The following is a 21,989-nucleotide window of genomic DNA, read 5'->3' on the forward strand; positions in this document are numbered from 1 at the left end:
TTAATTACTTTCACAGCCATCTCCAGATGATAGTTAAACCACCGAAAGCGGTCATCACTTTTAAAAATACATATTGTCTTCTTGGGTCCATTAATTACGCTTAATCGCAGAAGAAAGAAACGTGGGAAGGGAAACGAGGCTGTCACTGTACTAATAGCATATGGCTCTGAAAAAATGATTGCATTATCACCATGGTCTCTCTATACAAAGACAATAGATCTGCAGAATTTAAGTTTATGATAGTGTTAACAGCAATATTTGTAACTTCACTGTAGCATTTCCTGCTGAGGCAAAGGGCAATTATCACATTTTCGTAGAACATCCTGCTCCAGGTCAAATGGCCCACTCAAACAGCTTTGTAATCGTGCTCTATCTTAACTGGTCTCTCCGAACCAAATTATTTTTATGCTTTCAGCTGTGTCGGTGTTGGTTTGGTAGCTGTATCCTACACAAAACAATGTGACGTTGATGCGCACTTGCAATGCCATTGTATTCGAACCAGTGAATATTTCCAGGTGTCGTGGGTGAGGAAACGTGACTGGCACATTCTCACGTCCGGCCTCTTCACGTACACCAACGACGACCGCTTCCAGGCGTCGCACTCCAACAACGGCGAGGACTGGAGCCTCCACATCAAGTACGTCCAGAAGAGGGACAATGGTACTTACGAGTGCCAGGTATCTCCAACTTTTTTAATAACACCGTAACACTTGTCTTATTTCACCGCTATAACAAAATTATGCAAATGTTTTACACTACATGACAGTAGATATTGCACTTTAGTTTCTACATCATGATTACTACGAAATAAAACAAGAATAACGGATGCACATCAAGAGCAGATGGCGGGGCTGTTTACACGAACCGCCAACACCAACAAATGATAACAAAGAATACAAAGTTCTAGTCGAACCATTGGTGAACTATGTCAACGAACATTCATTATGCCAACCTACTGACAAGATTTTCACCCGCCCCATATGGCAATGTAGAATGTGTTCGTCTCCCTCTGGCTGATTAGAAGTCCTGTACTCCTGTATTATCTTCTTATTTCAGAATAAGTTTCGAGACGCCGTGATTGGGCGTATCGTGTGACTCCTCTTTCACCCGTACCTCATAATTGGCTTACGAATTTCGAAAAGTGGAGACAGTGTAGATCACCCTTTCCCCGTAGGATGCGTCACGCCATGCCAAAGTCTATGTTTGTGTCATTTATCGCAACAAAATTGCTATTCATCCGTGTTCGATATTTCTACGAATATGTGTAAAGTTCTTGCACTGGCGGTGATGCATACTGAAACTATGTGGTGTTTAGTTTTCAAGGCCCAATTCATTTTTCGCTTTCTAAGTATTTATCACTTATCAGCAATTTCTTGTTATTCAGGATTGTTATTCATGTGGAAACAGTGGCCCAGTCAATTTTTATCAACCACTGCAATCTGATGTGTGTGTATGTTGAGGTACTCGTACGTATTACAAGTATGTAATCATGTAGGTATTGTGCAGTTGTTGCCAAATAGAACCCACGGAGCAGAGGATGCCTGAAGCAGTAAATACAAGTTTGGTGCATTTGTGAATCTATAACATTTTCCCATTTGGGATCTTCTATGTCGGACATTTCTGACGACTACTAAAATGCACAGGGAATATTTTTGTTCTCGTCCCAGCAAATGTATTGCTTCCCGAGGTGGTATTTTTCCTCTTTCCAAATGGCATTCCTGTTCGTCTCAGTCTGAAACTGCCCCTGAACCCCTCCTCCAAAACAATATTCATAAATATTGCGTTTGTGAAGTAGTTCTGTTGGCAGGGCCTTCAGTTGACTACAGCTGTCAGACTTGAACGATACCTCATAGTGTTGCTTGCTACCGGTAGGATACTTCGTCGGCAGTATCTTCAACCTTTGATTACATGCATATGTATCCCTCTGGACTTGTACCCAAACATGTGAAAAGCAGCGTGGTTGAGGTAACTGTTATCGTTCAGTTCCATCCGCGCAGTCCTTATGCGTTTATCATGCTGCTGTCGATAATACATTTAGTAACATTTTTCAGGTTCCATGATTGTAGACGAACTCATATCAATGCCCTTCACCTGCTTACTGTAGTCATGTAGTCAATATAAGTTGTTTTAACGCTGACACTCCCCACTCCTCTCCTCCACCCCCCCTCCCCCACCATTTCATGGCTTTGGTCTGTTTGATTTATTTATAATTTGTGGTAAGCTTTACACTCCGTATACTTTATCCCTAATAACAATAAATTGCAAACGGTGGACTTGAGTGAACCCAGACAAATGCTTTCTTCTTTTTTACAAATTATATAAATGCAAGTTTCCGACCTTCAGTAGTTCTCCAAAGACAGTTGTAGGATCAGTATTGCCTCACGTACCCCTACTATCTTTGTAAGTCAAGTTGATCTTACCGGACGTCGGTTTCCAACACTGTTTACACTCTTCTGTAAGTAATGGTTTTTATTACTTTGCAGATGTTTTGTGTGCTTATGAGTGCCCGCTTGTTTTGAATTGGAATTACTACACTATTTTTGAAGTCATGTAACATTTCGCCCCTCTGATACATCCAGACCACATTTTTTGTCATGATTAGTAATATTTTAAACACAGCTGCGTAACAGCAACGGTCTTACGTAATAAAATTATAAACAGCCGACCAGTTGCAATGGATAAATAAATTCTTTACCTAGGTTTCGACAAATATAAAGTTGCCTTCTTCAGAAGGTAACAATTTTACATTAGTAAGGACTACTGTACCATCGCCGTTATTACAATTGTCGGCATAGATCCATGTGTCAAAAATAAAATATAGCCCTAGAATTAGGGTTTGTCACGTTAATATAAAATAGCTCATGGATATTGCAGAGCTCACAACCGACTCATAGATAACGGCGATGGTACGTTAGTCCTTACTAATGTAAAATTGTTACCTTCTGAAGAAGACAAATTTATATTTGTCGAAACCTAGGTAAAGAATTTCTTTATCCATTGCAACTGGTCGGCTGTTCATAATTTAATTACGATTCGTAATCCCAAGGGTGTTGATAATTCTCAGGAAATGTCATTTCCAGGTGCGCTGTATCGTGTTAAGTCATTAAGTGCTCTGTAAAATTCTTCTCGCAGTAACTCGTTATTCATTTCATTTTCATCCACTTCTTCTTCTCCTTCCCTAACATTGTCTTCAAGCTTCTTTCCTTTATAAAGCCCGTCTAGGAGCCCTTGTAATTTTCATCCTTCTCTTGTCTTACTAGCATTGGTTTGCCACTGGAGCTCCTAATGTTCCTATAGCTGCTTCAACTTCGCCTTACTGTTTCTTTACTTCTTCTATAAGCGGCACTTAGCTGGTATCCACACAGCCCTTGACGGAGTCATTTCTGCGTTGGAGTTTTCTGTTTCTCTGTCTCATATTTTAGGAACGTGTATCTCATTTTAGCTCTTTTATTTGCAGCACTTTTATATTTTCTCCTTCTATTTAATAAATTTTAATATCATCTGTGTTACCCAAGAATTCTACTCGGCATTGTCTCTGTGACAACTTGTTTCATTGCTGCCTTCCGTATTTCATCTCTTTGCTAAATTTACTACGGTGATGAATGGTTAAATTTTTGACTGAATTTGATTAGGATGTAAGCAGACATTGGTGCAAGTCATACTTGCAGTTTCCTGAACTAAATATGTATCACCTACATCTAAGGTAGATATCGGGCAGTTCAGCAATCACAAAGTTTTAATGGCTTTTTGCTATCAGAGAGCGTTTATGTAGACGTCATTCGGTAGAAGATAACTCTGTATTACAGTGGAAAGTTGTTGTAATACAAATGGGCGGCTAAGTTAATTTTTTTTTCTTTCAGAGAGACACTATTTCTTACTACGTCGCTGTTTCTGACTACTTATAAATGGTTTACAATATTACACCTACTGGTAATCTGAATAAATGGTGTTGTTTCTAAGTAAGTATGGTTTGTTTGGTGAAAATGGTAAATACTGACACAATGTTGCGATAATCGTTAGCAGTGGCTGGTCAAGGTGTTCGTGATCAGTTTAGATTCTTCGTAAATGATTTTGATTAAGTAAAAGTCATAAATACAGGTGACATTTGGATAAGGATAATCAGAGGAAATTACTGTAACACATGTGCTACTAACTAACTGTGAGGCTCTAAACTAAATTTTTTATTACCAATTGTTTTCAAATTTCACTTCACTATCGCCTAAATGCAAACTCCTGTACTACTTAGACGCAGTGTAAAATACGAAGCTTCTTAGCTACAGCACTGCCCCATATTTGTTCATGTGGGGCTCACCTTCCGAATTTTCAAATGTTATGTCTCTACCATTATGTACGAGTCCACAAAAACAGTCACATGAGAGTACAGATTAGCTTTAGTCTTGATGTACATTTCTATGTACTTATACACTGTCCTAGTTACATAACTTCTGTCAGTTCAATAATTAATGATTTCCTGTTGTTGAACAGGTGGCGACTGGCAAAGGCACGATCACGCAGTATTTCCACCTGCACGTCATATACCCGACTGCCTTCATCCTAGGCAACGGGGAGTATCACATCGGCGAAGGCAGCACCATCTCTCTCGTCTGCATCATAGAATATGTACGTTCAAATAATTGTTACTTCTTTCCTAAAGATAATACTGTTAAAGCTTCCTTGGTAAATGGCCTACACTACTGTTGTTTTGGCGATTGTTGCTAATTCTTGTGAAAACTGCTAATTTGTGGTGGATGCAAAGTTTCCTACGACTAGTAATGGAGCGTAAATGAAAACCAAAAGTGGTAAGATACATCCTGAAATATGATCCGTAAGATTCTTCAGTGGACGAGGAGGTAGGTTAGCTTCCTCGTTTCTTTCAGATGTTTGGTACAAACTAGTGAGAAACACACATTTGAAACTTCTACATATAGTTTACGAATTGTGAAAGATAACATAAACTGCTGTTGATGGAGCAAAAATATTGAGAAAGGCTTCTGCCTCGATTTTGAACATTAGAGCTCCTCAGAGAATTTTTAGTGTAGGAGTTATGACGAACATGAGGAAGGCGTGGAGTTACGGAACGAGTAATATTCCAATACCAGTACTTATTCATACTAGAGTGTTCAGATATAAAATAAATAAAAAATATTGCTGTAGCGTGTAATCACCCCCATATCCGTCTTTTTTATATTTAGCTCCGCGTTCTGTTCTATTCCTATGAAGTAGAAGTTTTTCGCCCAGTACTATACCGCAACTGCTTGAGTCTAAATTTCATTTGCGCAAAACATTTTCCACTGCAAGCGAAGCAATCAGTGCGAGGTTTGAGAAGACGATGACGGTATAAAATTTTTCCTATTGGTATCCTTCGTCATCGTCACCCACCATTTCTAGTAAAGTCCGTTGGTGAAGGGCCCAATAACCCTGTATCTAGGTAACCGTTCCCAAGGATCGAATCTAGACGTTGATGTTGTTCAGATTGTTAATTCCTGATTAAACACATGTTTACGTGAATCATTTTGCTTAGTATTTTGGACGTTAACGTTTTCTCGTTTATATTTGTTGACCCCTGAGGCTATTGTAGATGAAACTACGGACCAACAGCAATTTCCATACTGTTTTCAGCCCTTTCATCCGTATTGATTAAATACTTCTTCCTGTGACAAATTTAGGATTAAAAAAATAAAAAGATTCTTTTGTGCATAATCACCTTTCTTACAGGAGTGCTAGTTCTGCAAGGTTCACAGGAGAGCTTTTGTGAAGTTTGGAAGGTAGGAGACCAGGTACTGGAGGAATTAAAGCTGTAACGTCGGGTCGTGAGTCGTGCTTGGGTAGCTCAGATGGTAGAGCACTTGCCCTGGAAAGACACAGGTCCGGAGTTCGAGTCTCGGTCCGGCATACAGTTCTAATCTGCCGGGAAATTTTTAAATTCAGCAAGGCTTGCAGTTAAGTAACGTCAAGAAAGCAATACGAACGAGAGTAATTCGTGCATTTGGAGAGGGGAATCAGCTTGCTGGTGAAACATTGGTTGAAAACAAGAATCAAGTTCTACATAAATGTTCTGAAATTACAGTTGTGGCCAGAAAACAATCGTGTCTCAATGAATTACCTTGCAGTGAACCAAACCTACCCTTACGTTTCTGTTCGAGAAGACATTGTGTTAACAAGCCCAACGCGCATTGCTAACGGGAGGATACGTCGATGTAGCCTAGCAGGTCCTCAAATTACGTCCCAGGGCGTAAAGGTATCGTCATTTTCCAAGCATCCCCCTTGGCAGAAGCTTCAAGCTGGTGTATTTGGCGGAGTGAGCTTCACATGCTATACGAGCATGTCAATACGTCAGTAAAATTAACCCTCCTTTCAGCTGCTTGCTTGTAGTAGGAGTGTACAGCAGGTGTTCGATATAGCGGACTAGAGGCTTCTCAAAGCATCGAACTGATGTAAAACGTTACTCGATTGACTTGGAATGCACGTCATAAATTACGTTCATAGCTCTGCCTAACCATTACGACACAATGGCAATGATGGCGCTGGGTTGTACTTGCATGAATTCCTGTAGGCCGCCAAGCATCGTTGATTTTGTAGCTGAGAAAATGGAATTATTTAGATTGCACTGCCAGAAAAAGAAAATGAAGCAACGAGAAGGGGATGGGGAAACGAAATGAAAATTCACAGGTTGAGAGGGTGTGTGGTGTTTTTTAAATTGTTAGATAATGGAGTTACATTTCAAGAAAACATGACACAATGAGCCCACTTGTCAGTATGAGATGCATCACCCTCTGGCATGAATGAGTTCACCGAATTGACAGGGAAGTCGCTCTTTCCTCTCCCGAGGCAAGATAAACCACAACTCTCGTGTCTAGTCCTTGAAATCGAGGATCCTTGCACTGGAACGAAACTGACATTCGGCCTGATCCTACATTTGTTTATTCTGAGCGGGGGAAGATCTGCTGTTGTAGCTGGCCATGCGAGTAGCTCAACATCATGTAAACGTTTCATGAGGCCACTGCTATGCTTGGACTGGCATTGTGAAGTAGAGAAGTGACACCACGAGTGTGTTGCAACAGAGGTAATACAAGAGGACGCACGATGCGCGTGACGTACCATTAAGCCGTCAGGTTCCCTCAGTCACTGTCATCCGTGACGTGAAGTCACACCCAATGGCTAACCACAAACACGATGCTACCGCTATGCCTCTCCACAACATTGGAGGAATGAGACGTCTTGCTTGGTCTCCACCACACGCCCCAATCGTGGTCATCCAAATTAGTGGTGAAGCGTAATTCATCAGTGAAGGCAATGAGGCTACAACCATGAGAAGGACACGCTTCCGATCACGACACGACTCCGCACCCAGACGCTTGCGTTGTGTTAACGGCGTAGACACGGGTCGGCAGTTCACTAGTCCGGCTGCTGCTTGTCTCCGGCCAATGTTGGGAGGGTGGGGGAAGGGATGTCACAGAATGTTGGAGAGAGTCCGTTAGATGTTATCGGATAGTTGCCGCAGATGCAAAAGTGTTGCGATGTACCTGTTGTACCATACGCAATGGCTCGATGACGACCATTCCAAAATCTATCAGGTTTTCATAAAACTGTCTCCCCCGATTCCTCTTCACATTTTTTGATAGACAGTGTACTTCAAAGTGCTGTCAGGCGATCTTAATTTAGATTCCCAGGTTTTGGATGAACTACTTCAAAATGCCAAGACGAGCCCTTGAACAAAAGAACGTCTAACTTCCCTTCCTCCCTACAATTGTGACACGGAACAACGTTAAACTACAACCTTCCTTTTTCTGCTACAGATTCCCAAGTGTCGGGCTTGTGTCACAGAATATTAGAACGACACTGACTCTTAATCTACATCGTTCAGCTGAGAATTCCGCATCTGTCCTGCCCACAATATGTTCCTCTCCGATTCGTGAAGAGACGTTGTGCAGTGTCAAGTGCCACTATTCATATTAGTTCGGAAGTGAATGACAAAAGAAGGAAGATATCTGTAATGATTACTGAAGATAGACTAACGACAGGCCATTGTCTTCAGAATGTCCTTCCGGTCAGTGATCATGTCTGGCACTACCTTTGTGTACATTTTTAGAAAAAGTCCTGGTAGATGTGCCACACAGGTACCACAACATGGGACTTTGTCTTTCGTGGGCAGCACTGTAAAGTGCTGGGCCACTCTAGGATGACTCGCCACCAGATATCACAGCTTCAGTTACCAGCATCTGTCCCCTACTTTGCCAACTTTACCTAAAGTTCTTTCTGTCACACTTCCCGGTTTATAGCTTAAGATAAAAGATAGTTTCATAATAAGGTACTGTCCAGAAGGAAAGAGTCATTTCATTCTATTACGTACTGCTGTAACTGCCACTCAGATTACAGTTTGAAAGGTACGTAAGTTCTAGAGATGAAGAAGACCATTTTTCTAAGAGGTCGGATTATACCTGATTACTCGCTGTTGTGAACTATCACTTTTTAGTGACTCACTGATTACCTATTACCTGCTAGAATAAATGAATGGAATACGCTATGCTTTTAAACATTTATGTTTACTGTACCTGCATTTTTCCTTAATTTAACTGTATTGAAAGAACTTATGCTTAACCTATAATTAATTAAATTTCCGTTACCTCCCTTGTAGTCTTATTATTTCCGAAAAGTCTCACATTTCATCATTAGGAAAAACAAAAAAATTCGCGAATAATTTCTGAATATGAACTTGAAATTTTTAAAATAAAAATTCTTCTTGTCATTTCTTCATAATTTTATTGAAAACATCATATAATTTACAAACTACAATACAATTTAATTTTCTATATCTATAAATAAAATAGGGTTGTTGTTTACAATCAACATGACAGTTTATGTGTCTAACCAGCAGGAACTGATCGCTGGTACGACTTACAAATAAAATTTTACCAATTTCATCCGAAGTTAGTCCGTTCATGTTTTTGGCATATATCTGTCCTCATTTTGGAGAGGAATCCTCACAGGTCGCCAACGTAGCTGATATGTGTAGTATCTTCAGAACTAACTGCTTAAGCGGTTGATACATCAGTCATATGGATCTTGCAAATTCAGAAAATCAGTACTTATAGGAAAATATGCCAAAGATCAATATATGTCTAGAGCATGATATTTTCACTCTCCAGCGCAGACTGCACTGGTACGAAACTTCATGGAAGATTAAAACAATGTGTCGGACCGAGACTCGAACTCAGAGCCTTTGCCTCTCGTGGGTAAGCGCTCTACCAACTGAGTTACCCAAGCACGAGTTTCTACCCGTACTCACAGTTTTAATTCCTACCTTCAAAACTTCACACAAGCTCTTACGCATAACTTGCAGAACTAGCATACCTGGAGAAAAGGATATTGCGGAGACATGGTTTAGCCACATCATGGGGAATGTTTTCAGAATGAAATTTTCACTCTCCAGCGAAGAGTGCGCTGATATGAAATTTATTGGCAGAATAAACCTGCTTGCCAGACCGAGACTCGATCTCGGGACCTTTGCTCTACCGTAAGGCAAAGGTCCCGAGTTCGAGTCTCGGTTCAGCACACAGTTTTAATCTGCCAGGAAGTTTAATATCAGTATAATCTGACAATTCAAGATTGTAACTTCCTTGGAGCTGACTGACGGTATCATCGGAGTTTTATTTTATTTTACTTATTTTATTTTATATTATTTTCGTATTTCATAAAGTTTTATAAAGGATAGCTGTTTTTTAGAAAAGCATAAGTTATTTTGAATAAAATGTTTTGTACTGCCTGACGCACAACGAGATTTAAGCAATGTGGAATATACGGGGCATACAGAAAGTCCCAAAACATGACAGCTGGTTTCATGTTTCAAGAGACGTTTGTTATTGTGGCAGAGACATAAAACTCCGTACGAAGTCATAGCAGCCCTCACACGATTTTAAACACTTTTGCAGTGTGCCTTTCTTCAAATTGAAAGCACTCTAGAAGGTGCGATTTGGGATTTTCTCACGTATAAAACGTGCTGCGAGTGCACAGAAACTAATACTATTTGCAGTTCTCTGACTGTTGTGGCATTTGGAGGGGTAAGATCATTTTTAACGTTACCAAATAACTGCGCGTTACTGAGTCTAAGATCATTTCCAGAACTTGTATCATATAATATGGGCAAAGCAGACTTACAAATTTTGCTAAGTTGTGATTCTAATGTCACGATTTTTTTAATGTGATCAGATTTTTAATTCTGATGGATCTAGTTATTGTTTGTCGTAGACTAAACCGTTTTGTGTGAGGCATCACAATAAAAACCGTCTACATGTAGTCGGGTAGAAAATGATAAAGGTTTGATGGATAGAGATTCAGACTAATTTTGGCTCTGAGCATGGAGGAATATATTGAAACAGAACTCTGAAGAATGTTTCCTCTTTTCTTGTATTTTCATTGGGTGACAAAAGCTTGCATAACAATAAATTACATAAACGCATGTATTCATATCGTCTATAGCGCATTTGTTTCTGTAGTTTGGGAGGAGTTTCTTACTATAATGGTTTATGTCATAGAACAAATTCAGCATGTTTTGTGGGACGTCATTACAGCAGAGTACCATAGAATGTCGGTTCCACTCACTGACATGAATGAAGAACAATTTCAGATCCGAAGAGCTACTACTCGATGCCTCGAATTTACTTACCGATCACTTACCACACACACGTGTAGGTTTCGAATCTTTCCAAGAGCCGATCGCCCATATGTAGCAAGTTCGTCTCAAAGTCGGTGTTTTCCACCACTACGTGTGACCGGCCGGGCACGTCCCTCGTTGTCCGAAGCCGCTGAATGGTATGGAAGCAACTGCGTAAATTTAGAATAATGTACCTGTACGTTGCATTAGCCACTTGCATTGACACGACTGATTCTTACATCACAGTTGTATGCTTGTTACGTAAGGCTGCTCGAAGGCTATGCAGTCCACAATCTGCATGCCAATCACGCAGAATCTCCGTGAGCAATGAGGTAATGTATTCGCTGACGCACAGTGTTGAAGATAACCATTTGGTAAAATGCCTTGTCTTTCTGCGTGAAGAAGTCTGTAAATGTCTGCTACAGATCCTCATTCGACAGGGAACGTCGACCCTTCAAGGAATTTTTAGGGTTGTGTATCTCTATGAATAAAAAGGGGACCCTTATAAAATCACTTTGTTGTCTGTATGTCTAGCTGTCAGATTGTGCAAATTCCTTTCTATCAGAAGCGGGTAGACGTATGAAGTAGAAATTTATGCCACACATTAGGGCCTATGGTCCCTTGGTGGTGCAAGAAAGTGAAGCCTCTTAGTTCAATCAAAAGGTAGGATCATTTACGTCACATTTTTTTCCACTCGCAGATTCATTTATCAACACCTACAGGGTTTATCTCGGTGGCCTACAATCATGAATTTTGTCAAGAAGCAAGATTTTACACTGCAACTAAAGGGAACTATTGGAAAATTGTTTGGTGTAATTATATCACATTAAAATTTTTTTTGTCATTTCTTACGTGACTGTCTTTCTGTCTGACCGTCCGTCCGTCTGTTAAGCCCACCTTTTCCTCCAGAACGGGTGGACGTATCAAGTTGATAGTCACGTCACTTATTAAGGTCTATATCACTTGGCGTTATACTAAATGTAAGCTTCTCAGCTAATGCAGTTGAAAGGTACGGTAATTGATGTCACATATTTTCTTTCTCCCAAACTCGCTCATCAAAACCTACAGGGTAATTGCAGTTGATCTAGAATCATGAAATTTCCCAAGTAGCAAGGTTTCGCAGTGCAACCAAAGAAAAGAATCGAAAAGTTATAATTTGTAATTACAAAACACTAAAATTTTTTATTTGTTACCAGACTGTCTGTCGGTCCGTCTGCCAAGACTGTTTCTCCTCAGCAACGAGTAGACGTATCAAGTTCAAATTTCTCTCGCACACTAAGGCCTATGGTCCCTTGGCTGTATAATTAACGTTAGCTTCTTAGTTAATGCAATCAAGAAATACGGCAATTTATGTCACATATTTCGATACTCGCGAACTCACTCCTTTAATCATATAGGGCACTTCCCGTTGGTCTAGAATCATGAAATGTCATAAGGAGAAAAGCTTCACAGTTTCACAGTAAAAATAAACAGCAAAATCTGAAATTGTTAATTTTTAAATATATGACTCGATAAAAATATTTCTTTGTTCATTTGACTTTTTCTTCAGACATTAAATTAAAATATTTGTAAAGTCTTTGAATCCCTGGGTCCGATATCTTGGCAGTATATATGTCGACAACATGCAAAAATTGTCAGTGCACTAGATTTCCGTAATGGATGAACTGTCTGTATACTCAAATTAGTTAGTTAGTGCGCGGGTGCTACTCGCACCCGGCCAATTTCTAAGGGACCGGAGGCGCTGTAATCCCATGAGAAGAGATCATACCTATAGGGTGGGTCATCGAGGGTGTCCCACTTGATTTGGCGTAACGTCTGTGTTACATTGGCGATGCGAGGACGTGCGGTATCATGAAGCAGACGCATCCAACACGGAACTTGGCGCGCCAAAGTTAACAAGACGTTGGTCTTGATCGGAGGTATTTTATACTAACGTCGCCGTAGTTCACGTTTTCGCATTTACCACACGCATGTCGGGAAACACGAACGATATGCTAATACACTGCCTACATGCTTGTGCTTCCATGCCCGCATCGGAGTCACGCGTATATCGTTGCATCAATACCCTTAAACGGAAACTTTTTTGATCAACCCGATGTAATTAGTATACGAGTCATTCCACTTGCTCACTTGCTACTTTATCTGGTACAGCGTGTGAGTGTATATACGTTTACCCAATAAGAGCAGACACACAAACGTTTTGTTAAAATGAAGCAATTGTAATTTCCCTTTGAAGAGACTTTTTATTGGGTTGACTAATTCGTGGAAGAGTATTAGGAGAGTGGATTTGTATCATATGTCTGTCCAGGTTATACTCCTTAAAGGGACTGATGGCAACAGATTTAACTAGGGAACTGATGTAAAATTTGGTTATGGCTAATATCTGTAGTTGGTGAAATACATCGCTCCAAAATACTCGTATGTGATCCCCTTTCTTAATCCCTCCTAATGACTCTTGTTCGATGAACGCTTCTTACTTGTCAGGAATATTTAGAAATATTATCACCTAACTATAATCAAATACGACAGGTACGTCACCTTAATGATATATCTATTCTTGAAGTTCATAAAAATACGCATGGGCAAAACAAAATGATATTAAACACTCGTTCCGGTCTCATGTACCGTTAATCCGCTTAACGTTTTCATCAAGATAAATATGTAATACCATCGAACATCATGCCGTATTTATTTCTAGTTGTCGTTACAATACATTCCACGTGAGCAGGAGATATCTGTCATTACAAAACGGGGAGGGGTGTGATTTTCTTATTCCTAATAATAAGGCAGAAAATTTTTCAACCACGAAAAGACCTGACTCTGGTTATAATTAAATTAAAGGTGTATATATCAAAGGAAAGCATTATGAACCAGACCGCTAGTATCATGTAAGGCTAAGTCCACTGGCTCGCGGAAAGGGAGGGGACGGGGGAGGGTATATTCCCTAGATCACCCTCACTTGTGTAATCACGTATGTGATGTTTAGAGCCCGCCCGTGAAGCCAGGGCGAGGAATTAGCTTATCAGGCTATTAAATCAGCGAGACACACGCCCCGGATTACTAAGAGTAAATCTTCGGAGTTTAGCCTGGGAGGCACCAGAAAGCCGCATGAACACAATCCTCTACGGCAGCCGCCGGCGGTATCGTTGATAAGGAGGCTGACGGGATCTTGCATTGGAAGAAGAGCTGGTAACAGCCCAGTATGTAACACTATGGTTTGCTGGTACCTTAGCATGTTGATGGTATTTAAGGCTCCGAGCAAGTATTACAGCACCCGAACGGGAAATTTGGAAAGGAGTAAGAGTCCTGGAAAAGTAAATAAATAAACAGTTGCTGATGACAGTGTCATACGTTCAGAAACGGCAAAGAACTTGGAAGAGCAGTTTCATGTAGTGGATAGTACCTTGAAAAGAGCTATGAGGTGACACAAAAAAAGTAAAACAAGAGTAATGAAATGTAGTGAAATGATATCAGATAGTGAGGGTACTGGTTTAGAAAATTAGTGTCTAAAAGCAATAAATGGGTTTTCCTATGTGAACAGTACAATAACTGACCGGAGTCGAGAGGATACAGAAAAGCAGACTAGCAATAGCAAAGGAAGTTTTCAGAAAAAGGAAAATGTGCTGTCTCGAGACATATAAGTAAATGTAATTTCTGAGAGTATTTGTCTGGGGCGTAGCGTTGTACGAGTGATAAAAATGTACCTTAAATAGTTCAGACGGGAAGAGGTTAGCAGCTTCTAAATGCGGGATACAGGAAAATATTGTACATTGGATGGGTAGATGGCTTAACTGAAGGAGAGATATTGATGTGAATTGGAGAAATAAGGAACAGGTGGTACAACCTGACTAAATTAAAGGATCGATTGATAAGACATATCCAGAGTCACCAAGAAATGAGAAGTTTGGTAATGAAAAAAACTGTTGTTGGAAACAACAGCAGAAGGAGAGCAAGGCTCCAATAAAGTAAGTTCAAAAGGATGTAATTTCTCGCTGTTATGCGGTGATGAAGAGACTTACACGGAGCAGACTAGCGTGGAAAACTAAAGGAACCCATTCATCGTAGTAAATTCCACAAGAAAAACCAGGCAAGGCTTTAAAAACATAGAAGATTATGCTACTTGCCATCATCAAAAGATGATTATGTCGGTTGTTGAGAGGCCACTTAATAAAACTTGCAAGTTACACAACCAGTTACTACTACCGACTGCCGGATCTTCAGACCGTTGCTAATTTCATGGGGGCTTGCATAAGAACACAAGATGTAGTAGGCAGCAGTGATGGTGCACCAAATTTCTTCACCATCTGAAGATGAGAAACAGATCTGGAGTGAAACAAACTAAAGTAGTGATATAGAGTCTCAGTGAAAACAGTACTTTTGTAATTTAACTAAAATCGTAGAATTCATATACACTGACTGTGATACAGGAATTGTTTCCAAATTTCGTTTCATACTGCTTTGTACGCTTTGTATATAAATGTAAATGGTTTTGATTGCAGTTCTCGTGCATCAGCACTTTTGAAGTCATCTAAAGATAGTATAGATTCTGTCAGTTGAGGTGTAACGTAGTAATATCAATCACTAATGTCATTATACCTACCAGTTAATACTGAAGTTAAAGTGTTTGTCTAGTATTATAGTCTGCTAATCAGCAGTACACATCACTTATATCTACCACCCTCGTTCAATAGGAAATAGTATCTTTCATTTGCTAAGCAATTGGATTATATCCATTTTTATTCTGTTTGGAGAAACTATCTTGTGTCCCGAAATATCAGGAACATTAAATGAAACCGATAATAAACGGGTAAATCGTCTATGGTAGAGCGAGAAATGAGTTTTGGAAAGACTTTGGGAGGACGACGCCACAGGTTTCTTGCCTCCCTTTGTTGGCTCAGTAAAGTCAAAGAGGAAGTTCTTAGACTGGTGGGAAATTTGATAGCAGTCTACCAACCACCCTGTTTTAGTAATTTCAGTTATTAATAAATTATAACTGTTATTATGAAAAGACAATTATGAGGGCTACTGATTCACATGTATTATTACAGGTACCTCGACAGTTTTTAATAAGTGCAATAATGATACGACAAGAGTCGGCTCGTAAGTGGCTGAGACTTCAGTACGCGCTCTCTAGGACTACACGCGTCATTTCCATATAAAAGTTCGAAGTAACGCTCTGAGGACTCTGGAACACTTTGACAAACTTTGAAACCTTGTGACCTCACGTGGGATCATTGACCTTCAATTAATGACACACAAAACGTCATTAAGATGGCCAATAGTGGGAAACTTAAAAATTAAAGGATGCGTGATAGCGCTGGTGGGGAACAATTTCTACTGCCCATTATAATGTAATATATGTTTTTCCGAAACCCCTCATGTCGGAAATTATGTAAGCACACACACGCACTCACTTTTGTGCTATGTTCAAAAATAGTATCTCTAGCAGTATAACTAATTTAAAGAAAACAAATGTAATCACCTAAAATTCTCTCTCATCAGTAGATACTGTATCCCTCTTTATAATAAACTGCAGAAGGGGGACCCAGGATAAAGCAAAACGAGAATACGCTGTACGTAAATGTTTGTTATTAAAAGATTACATTCCTAAAAAAAGTCAGATGAAGACTGTAACTGTGACAAGGTATACAAATAGTTCTTACATTTTGTGTTTTACGGACACAGATCCAAAGTTATTACACATTTTCATAGCATAAAAATACTCTATACATAAAATACTCCTGATCATATTCAAATCAAGCTGTAGAAAAGCGTGCAGCATATTTGAAATCAGATGAACTCAAGATAATTAGACCATAAGTTCCTGGAGAGTTTAATCTTGCCAATCAGAAATGAGTAAGTGAATTCATACCTGTTATAAAGGTGATAGTGTCCTAGACCAGCTGTAACTTACTATTACCATCAGCAACTTATAGATTTCGAGAATGTCAGGTAAATACAGAAGTGCACACACACACTCACACACACACACACACTCACACACACACACACACTCACACACACACACACACACACACACACACACACACACACGTTATCTAAATTTCTCAAGCGTTCACAATACTTACTTTTCTAGCTATTTTCACTATTCACGATAAAATCAATCCTCATTATCATCATCTTCATTTTTCAGGCAATAATGATCCCAGTCCAACATTTGTAAATTTTATCACCCTTTACAGATAAACCCAGTTTGTGGAATGTGATAGTAAAATCGACATGAACTATAAAGCGCGCAGAGGTTTCTACCTCCAAATACACCCCATGCAGCCTGTAATTACTTATAGTTAACCTATTAACAGAAAGACGTTTGAGATCTTTGTCCCGGTGCATGTCGTCTGTTGTAACTCTTCAGGCTTTCCCGGCGATCTAATGACATCTTGGGTTGTCGGTTGTTCTGCCGGATATCAGCGTCGTACTTGCACGATATTTCGGTCACGTTGCTCGTAACCTTCATCAGGTGCGACCTGAGACTGCTCCTCGATTGGACCTGGTCCAGTATTTATACCTATGGCCTTCCCCCTCCACCAACGGCGGACCACAGAGGAAGCGCCTGCAGCCGTTGGTAGAGGGGGAAGGCCATAGGCTTAAATACTGGACCATGTCCACTCTAGGAGCAGTCTCAGGTCACACCTGATGAAGGTTACGAGCTACGTGACCGAAATATCGTGCAAGTACGACGCTGATATCCGGCAGAACACCCGACAACCCAAGATGTCAATACGTCTGTTATTAGCAGGGTGTACGGATGTATCGAATCGTGTCTGTTCATCGCTCCTGATCAGGACCGGTGAGAGAAGTATTTTTTTTTCACAGAAGTGGCTTATCGCTCTCCTCCTCCCCTTTTCCCCTCGTAGAATCTCACCTGCGTCCGTTTCCACTACTAATTATCATACGCACCATACGCGAACCTTACACTCGGGCGACCCTGGCGCCCGTGTCAGTTAGACGTCCCTTTTGGTCTCAATTAATTGTCCCTGTATGGGAATCACAGTCGTGGTGACCCTGGTGCCCCTCTCGGATGGTCACTACAAACGGCAGCCTGTGTCGCTTGGGCATTACACACACCCTGCTCCTGATATCATCGTAGATGTTAGGAGTTTTCATGTTAGAAATTAAGCAACCAGTGCCGGTGTGTCACACTTGTATATGATTTGTTGGAAACTTGTTTAATGTCTTATGTATCGACAACAGAATCCGACCAGAAGCGTTTCCTAAACACCTCTTCTGGTTCAATACTATATTATGTCTGATCATGAAAACAGCGAATATATGTTCGTTAAAAGTTTATGTTCTTTGAAAAATTGGTTTGCCAGTTAAAACGGCTGCTCCACATCTGCCTTCCCAGGATATTGCTAATCTAATGTCCAGAGTGATTCATACATTTTTATGGCTTTTGCAAACGCACTATTATTCATCAGCTATCAAAGTTCTTCTCGAACTCATTGGTTGATTCGTGCGTTATCGTGCGTTAATGTCAATGTATTACTTCCATCAGACAGCTTGTCACAACGATGAAGTTCTATTAATCTTTTTTCTTGAGACCAGTTGATGTTGTAAACTTTTTTCAAATTTCTGTAGAGATTAACACAGTTTCTCATATCATGTAAGTTAGAATTAATTTCATTGCTTAGTTGCTATCAGATGGTAATATTTTTATCGAGGAAAAGTGCAGATCCAGGTCTGAACAGAAATTGAACAACAATTATGTACAGTAGAAAACACAAAATGGGAAGACGCATCATGAGCGATCAGCGGAAGCAGAAATATTTCAGAAAGAGTAAGAGACAGGTGTTATACATACATCCAACTTAACGTTTTCTGGAGGCTTGCTTAGTGTGCCGAATTTACCCTGCGATAGATTACTTTGACGACAGCCAGTACAGTTTTTCAACTACTGGCTGGCTCTGAGCACTATGGGACTTAACATCTATGGTCATCAGTCCCCTAGAACTTAGAACTACTTAAACCTAACTAACCTAAGGACATCACACAACACCCAGTCATCACGAGGCAGAGAAAATCCCTGACCCCGCCGGGAATCGAACCTGGGAACCATGGCGTGGGAAGCGAGAACGCTACCGCACGACCACGAGCTGCGGACTTTCAACTACTGCTCTGATTGGTACAGCACATGCCAGCTGTGTAAACTCTGCAACACTGAATAGAAACAGGCATGTCTGAAGCAAGTAACCAATAGGTGAAAAGAAGTAAGATTGATAGTAGCAATATATGGTATACTCACATTTTGCAGAGTTTCTCGCAGGTTCCAAGGATAAGGGAGATTTAAACATCAGCTATGAGGGTTCAGCAACAATAATTCGCCACGAACTACTGTTCTCGACATTATAACCTCCTTTTAGCCGAGTCAGTAATTGCTGACGTCTGTGCATGCTCAGTGACGCAATTTCTAAATTTCACCAATTCAACAAGTTCACGCTACCAAAATGCGTAGAAAACAGGTTCAGGCTCAAAATAAATGGTTCGTGAAATGATCTGGCATTATTCCATCAGTCATCATACCATTAACTTACATACATATTATGAATGTCGATTGTGGTAAGCAATGGAGTGTAATTAAAACATCCATTGAACTGTTAGGATGTTTTTTAACATACCACTAATTTTTGTTGTATTAAGACTGTTTTGATACTTTTGCACATAAGACAAAATTCAGATACTTTTAAGCATGACGGCTTGTGGGGCGGCGGGTGGAATTAATTGTTTACTATTGCATAAATGTTTGAATGTTGAATGTAGAAACACTGCATTTCCCGGCCGATGCACCATATGTGGGGCGGCAGGTGAAGGAAATTGCTATATACATGTTCCTATTATTTAGAATGTTAATTATGCTGTCTTTCGCCGTTCTCAACACTGGCTCTCTAACCACAATATAGGCTACCAGAAAGTGATTAACAAAACGTGAAGCCTGTAATTAGAATTCCTAGTGCCCACTTCATCTGAGAATACACTTATAGTTACAGCTTATAGCTCTGAGGAATTAGGAGATTGTCCGGGATTTATAATCAAAAACGGTCTTAAAAAAAACGTTCTGTATTCTGAAAGTCACAGATGAAAACAAAGGAATCCACACAATCTAACTAACAGAGCAGTTCAGAGTCTAATGCGCTGATGCCACTATAACTGTCCAAGTTAAATATTTAAATGAATGCTCGCCATAATTTGATGATAAGGTTCATCAAACGCCACGCTAAATAATGGTAGAATGTTTGTCCCGCGGCGGCACGTGAAAATACGACAATACGCAAACTGAAGATCGATAATTAAAGTCAACCCAGAATTAACACTTCACTCGAAAATGATTTCATGGTTACACGTATCCCGAGTAACTTAATACGGCATCCGAGCCTGTTTGTAGCAATGATACCGACGCGACGCGACTCCCGACACAGATGGCGTGTTATTCAGCGTCTGGAGAGAACTGGGGCCATCTTCCTCGCGCAGCGTTCTTATATATAAAGCCGCGGTGCGGACGGCTAAGGGAACGCCTGATCAAATCGGCTCTCCTGACTAGCCGCTGGGCTAGTAATGCACCACTTTAAGTCATTGAATAAATCATAGCTTCTCTTGCTGATGGCCGATGAAGCTCTTAATTTAAATGTGCATTCAGCACGCAGGTAAGTATTGATAATAAAATTTTGACGTGGCTAAGTTAAATATTTTGGGCGAGAGAATTAATTTAATTACACTGCACGCAGTAGACGAGCTCTGAACTGGCCCTTTGGAGATACGCTATCGCTATAGTTTTATAGGTATTCAAATTAAACTTCTCACATCTTCATAGTTATAGCGGATCTCCAACCTACGTAAATATAAACATCCTAGCCTTATTTATTAGCCTACTTAATCTATCTTGATTCCTTAAGTTTTAAGACAAAAACCAGAAAATCATGAATTTCCACTAAAATCTTAAATTGTGAGATCCATAAGACTGTTTTTATTAAATAATTATGAAAAGTGAATCTAATTATCAATTTTTAATTCTCTAGCTCTTTTCTGTTGCGCCAATGATTTTTACAGAAAAACGTAAAAATTTCGAAAATGGCTAAAGTTATCGAACTGATATTCAACACATGTTGTTTTAGTATTACTCCTGACATGCTAGAAATGTTTTAGGTTATGTGCTTGATTTTTAAAGTATTGCGCAACATTTATAACGTCAGAGCTAGTTACAGCGGACTGGGCTGGCACACAATGCAAAGACTGATGTGAATTTACTACGGCGTGAGTAGGCAGCTTCCCTACATCACCCTCTACTTAATTTTTTGTTTATGAATGTTAATGAATGAAAAAAAATTTTAATTACAAAAAGGGAAGCAAGAGTACAGCTTAACTTCCTATGAAAATTTAAAATTGAAATGTAAACATGTAGAAACATTAAAAGAAAACTGATTACCTACATTAAATATTTAAATTTCGGGCATGTTCACTGCCTCTTAAGCAACATTATCCCTCAAAATTTAAGCAAAGTCAATGAAACACTTTGGTATACATATTGCCTTAGACAAACAAACACATAAAAATATGTAAAATTATGAATATCTTAAATCCATTAAATACATTTTTACATACACAAACTCAAAAAAAAAAGTTATTCTAGATACATAAACAGATGATTATCTCTTAGCAGTCTTTTCTAAACCTGTAAGAAAATTTCACAAATAATTTTTACACACGTGGTAGTAGCCCCTTTGGCTGGCGTCCTACACTTCCATTCACAAGGGTAGAGGAGGGGAGGTTGCTATGGTGTGCGTCCTTCACGTTCACTCTAAATTACATGGGGAAAGGGGAGGGGTCACTGTGAGTTGTGTCCAAGTCCCTCCACGCTTTCACTCAGCTACCAGGCTGCCATTATCTGGTTTGTCCTGTAGATCAAACAAAAAGAGTGCCTCAGACTCTGTTCACTTAACATCTAAGGGTGGGTCACAATGAAATGGGGATATATACATTTTATCCTTAAATATTTTTCTGGAACAAAGTTAACAGAACTTTTTCAATTTTACTCTCGTGGTTACTTGACTGTCATAAAATCGGTAAACAAATGGCTCAAAACGCCGTTAGTTATGTACTAGAGAAAATTTATGCTCAAGGCATACAATCATGAATCCAATTTAATTTCAATTTATCATTTCTGGGCCGGAACACTGAACCAATGCTCGGTACATTCCTGATACATTTGTATTTTATTCACTTAGCTGACTCATCTTCGATTACCTTATTCTTAGAGGTAGTATGAGTATATTTGATTAGTAGTTGTTTTCTCAGCTTCTTTGTACATGTGAGTAACTTGTGG

The 21,989-nt window shown here is 39.7% G+C and overlaps 1 protein-coding gene across 1 annotated transcript in view; it reads left to right on the forward strand.

Annotated features, from left to right (window-relative positions):
• LOC126262972 (zwei Ig domain protein zig-8-like) overlaps positions 1-21,989 on the forward strand; it is a 392,864-nt gene that overhangs the window by 279,719 nt on the left and 91,156 nt on the right. Inside the window, exons 5-6 of the mRNA XM_049959922.1 lie at positions 516-677; positions 4,486-4,620. Of these exons, the coding sequence (XP_049815879.1) occupies positions 516-677; positions 4,486-4,620 (297 nt within the window). The remainder of the gene's footprint in view (positions 1-515; positions 678-4,485; positions 4,621-21,989) is intronic.

This window comes from Schistocerca nitens, chromosome 6 (genome assembly GCF_023898315.1).
Source record: "Schistocerca nitens isolate TAMUIC-IGC-003100 chromosome 6, iqSchNite1.1, whole genome shotgun sequence".
Taxonomy (NCBI): domain Eukaryota; kingdom Metazoa; phylum Arthropoda; class Insecta; order Orthoptera; family Acrididae; genus Schistocerca; species Schistocerca nitens.